At 45.5% G+C, this 3,967-nt stretch overlaps 1 protein-coding gene across 1 annotated transcript; it reads left to right on the plus strand.

Annotated features, from left to right (window-relative positions):
- The first annotated feature begins 594 nt into the window (after positions 1–594).
- On the plus strand, positions 595–3,559 carry LOC130472184 (uncharacterized). The gene is made up of 2 exons (XM_056842674.1): positions 595–2,846; positions 2,959–3,559. The coding sequence occupies exons 1-2, from the start codon at positions 595–597 to the stop codon at positions 3,557–3,559; spliced, it is 2,853 nt and encodes a 950-aa protein (XP_056698652.1).
- The last annotated feature ends 408 nt before the right edge of the window (positions 3,560–3,967 follow it).

Consider the following 3,967-nt stretch of genomic DNA (forward strand, 5'->3'; position numbering starts at 1 on the left):
GCCTACAATGTGATCATCGGTCGCCCATTCATACATGACGTGCAGGCGGTAGTCTCCACCTATCACTTGACAATGATATATATGTCGAACCTGGAAAGGCCGGCAAAGATAAGGGGAAGTCGGTTGGCGGCAAGGTCCTGTTACTTGACTGCTTTGAGAACACCGGGAAGAATGGTCCCAGAAGTAAACTTGACTACTGAGCCGGCAAGGCAAGAGGTACACTTGACTACTAAGCCGGCAAGACAAGAACAACTGCCAAAAAGGAAGAGCTGCACAAAAAGGGGTCGAACCGACCTGAACATGGAACACTTTGATGAGAGGCCGGTATCAGCACCAAGACCAATGCCAGATGGTCTGACAGAAAATATCGAGCTGGAGGTTGGAAACATGGATAGAACAGTCGTGATCGGTACAGAAATGGGGAGTGACATGAAGGTTAACCTCATAAGCTTGCTGAGGGAGCACGCGGACATCTTCGCATTCTCGGCGGATGAGATGCCTGGTATCGATCCAGAGATAATGGTCCACCGGTTAAACGCCGACAGAAATGTTAGGCCTGTACGGTAGAAAAAACGTAATTTCTCCACGGAAAAAATGACAGCAATACAAGAAGAGGTGGATAAACTGCTGGCGGCAGGTTTTATTGAGCCATGTGACTACCCTGAATGGTTGGCAAACGTAGTAATGGTAAAAAAGTCAAGTGGGTCATGGAGAATGTGCGTAGATTTCACCAACCTTAACAGAGCATGTCCGAAAGATTTCTACCCATTACCACGGATTGATAGGCTGGTAGACTCCACTAGCGGCCATGCAATGCTCAGTTTCCTAGATGCTTTCTCAGGGTATCATCAGGTCAGCCTGCATAAATCAGACAGGAAGAAGGCGGCCTTTATCACGGATGCAGGAGTTTTCTGTTATAAGGCGATGCCATTCGGGTTGAAAAATGCAGGGGCAACGTATCAAAGGCTGGTCGACAAGGTGTTTGCCGTCCAAAAAGGCAGAAACGTGGAGGTCTATGTAGATGACTCTATCGTAAAAAGCCGGAAGGAGGAGGATCATGTTAGCGACCTCCGAGAAACTTTTGAAACTTTGAGAAAATACAGGATGAAATTAAACCCAAAAAAATGCGTCTTCGGAGTAAGGTCGGGAAAATTCCTGGGTTTCTTGGTCAGCGAGCGTGGCATAGACGCTAACCCTGAAAAAGTAGAAGCAATCATCAGTCTGCCGCAACCCAAAAGCGTAAAAGACATACAGCGGTTGACAGGAAAAATGGCCGCCTTAAACAGATTTGTGAGCAAGTCGGCAGATAAGCAAATGCCCTTCTTCACAACCTTGAGGCAAAACAAGAAGTTCAAATGGGGGCCGGCAGAGCAAGAGGCTTTTGAAGCTCTAAAAAGTCACCTAAAGAACCTGCCAACAATAGCAAGGGCAAAAGAGGGCGGCAAATTACAATTGTACATATCGGCGTCGCCAAAAATAGTTGCAGCAGTACTGGTAGCCGAAACAGAAAACAAAGGGCAGCAGCCGGTATATTTTGTGAGCCATGTGCTAAACGGCCCAGAAACAAGATACACGTTGGTGGAAAAAATGGCATATGCAGTCCTCATCGCGGCTAGAAAGTTAAGACCATACTTTGATGCGCATACAATCGAAGTGCTAACAAACTTTCCTCTCGAAAAAGCCATCAGCAAGCTAGATACATCAGGCCGGTTGCTAAAATGGGCAATAGAGTTGTCCGAGTTTGACTTGGAATTCCGGCCAAGAACTTCAATCAAAGCTCAGGCATTGGCGGACTTCATAGTTGAAGCATCATACCAAGAAGATGAAGTACAAGCTGAAGTATGGGATGTGTCAGTGGATGGTTCAGCTGCACAGACAGGCAGTGGGGCTGGAATAATCATGAAATCGCCAACAGGAGACATTTTTGAGTATGCTATAAAGTTTATGTTCAACGCGTCAAATAACGAGGCAGAATACGAGGCAGCAATTGCCGGCATTCAAATGTGCCTCGCAGCAGATGCCAAAAGAGTAATACTGACAACAGACTCCCAGCTGGTAGCAAGTCAATTCAGCGGAGAATATGAGGCCAAAGAACCTTCAATGGTCAAATACCTGGAGAAGTTGAGGTCGGTGTCGGCTCAGCTAGAGAAATTCAGCATTAATCTGGTACCCCGAGCAGAAAACACACTGGCAGACGCACTATCAAAGTTAGCAAGTTCAAATGTCGCCGACTTGAAAAGAACAGTCATGATGGAAGTCATGAATAAGCGAAGTACGGAGTCGGAGGTAATACGGGTCATGGCCATCACAACTACCTCAGAATGGTACGATAATATCCAAACATACATACAGACTGGAGCCCTACCAGCAGATTTGGCAGAAGCCAAAAAGACAAAAAGGGACTCGGTTTGGTACATCATCCTGTGGGGACGGTTGTACAAAAAGTCATTTAGCCTGCCATTCTTAAGGTGCCTGACAGCATTCGAGTCAGCAAGGCTGATCGAAGAGATGCACGAAGGAACATGTGGGAACCATGCCGGTGGAAAACCCCTTGCCATCATCTGTCAAAGGCAAGGCTATTACTGGCCAACAATGTTAGAAGATTGTCGAGCTTATGTAAAAAAGTGCGAGAAATGTCAAAAGTTTTCAGCTGTGATAAACTTGTTAGCCAATGATTTGATGCCCATTCTGAACCCAATCCCATTCGCACAATGGGGAATGGATATTGTTGGACCATTCCCAATGGCGGCTGGAGGGCGCAAGTTCTTAATACTAGCAGTGGACTACTTCACCAAGTGGATAGAAGCAGAGTCGGTAGCAAAAATAACGGCAAACCAGGTGAAAATGTTCATATGGAAAAATATAATAATAAGATTCGGGCTGCCGCAGGCAATAGTTTTTTTATCATGGATCACAGTTTGATTGTGCACCCATACAATGCTTCCTGGGATTATACAGAGTAAAGTTAGCTCACTCGTCAGTATGTCACCCACAGAGCAATGGGCAAGCAGAGGCGGCGAGTAAGCAAATCCTGGCTGCACTGAAAAAGAAGCTAGAAGACTGTAAAGGCAAATGGGCAGATCTTATGCCAGAAATTCTGTGGTGCAACAGAACTGCTATCAAGGAGGCTACCGGCGAGAGCCCATTTAAGTTAAGCTTCGGGTCTGAGGCTGTCATACCGGCAGAAATGGCTCTGCCAACCATGCGAATCCAGCATTACGATGAGGAGAGAAACGATCAGCTGCTGCGACATCAGTTGGATTTCATGCCAGAAATCCGCATGAAAGCAGAAATCAGTTCGGCAGCATACAAAAGCAGAATGAGCAGAGCATACAACAAGAAAGTGAAACACCGGCCTCTAGGAGTAGGAGACCTGGTACTGCGGAGAACGGCGGCAACAGGAAAAGGAAATGCTCAAGGAAAGCTGACAGCCAATTGGGAAGGACCATACCAGATATGGGAGGAAATTGTTCCTGGATCATACCGGTTAATGCAAATGGATGGTACCGCGCTCAAGAACTCCTGGAACGCCAGTACTCTTAGAAAGTACTATGTTTGAAAAAACTGTAATGATGATGTATGAGCAGACTGATTGCAATAGCAGCCTGCATTTTGCTGTTATGTATAATTAAGGCGGTCCTCAAATACGACCAGTCCATAAATGAAGGAAGAAAAAAGCAAAAAACAAACGCTGCATAAATCAACACGCAAAGGTAATGTATGGATGTGATCAGTAACAGTAAAGAAAATAAATGCCGTTTGGGCACTTTACTGTGAAGAGTAGCAGTCCATAATAAGTTGATGTGATTAGTAGCTTTGGAGAAAATAAATGCCGTTAAGGGGCACTCCATTGTGAAGCGTAGCATTCAACGAAATGTATGGATGTGATCAGTAACAGTAAAGAAAATAAATGCCGTTTGGGCACTTTACTGTGAAGCGTAGCAGTCCATAATAAGTTGATGTGATT

The sequence above is a fragment of the Spinacia oleracea genome, chromosome 4 (genome assembly GCF_020520425.1).
Source record: "Spinacia oleracea cultivar Varoflay chromosome 4, BTI_SOV_V1, whole genome shotgun sequence".
Taxonomy (NCBI): domain Eukaryota; kingdom Viridiplantae; phylum Streptophyta; class Magnoliopsida; order Caryophyllales; family Amaranthaceae; genus Spinacia; species Spinacia oleracea.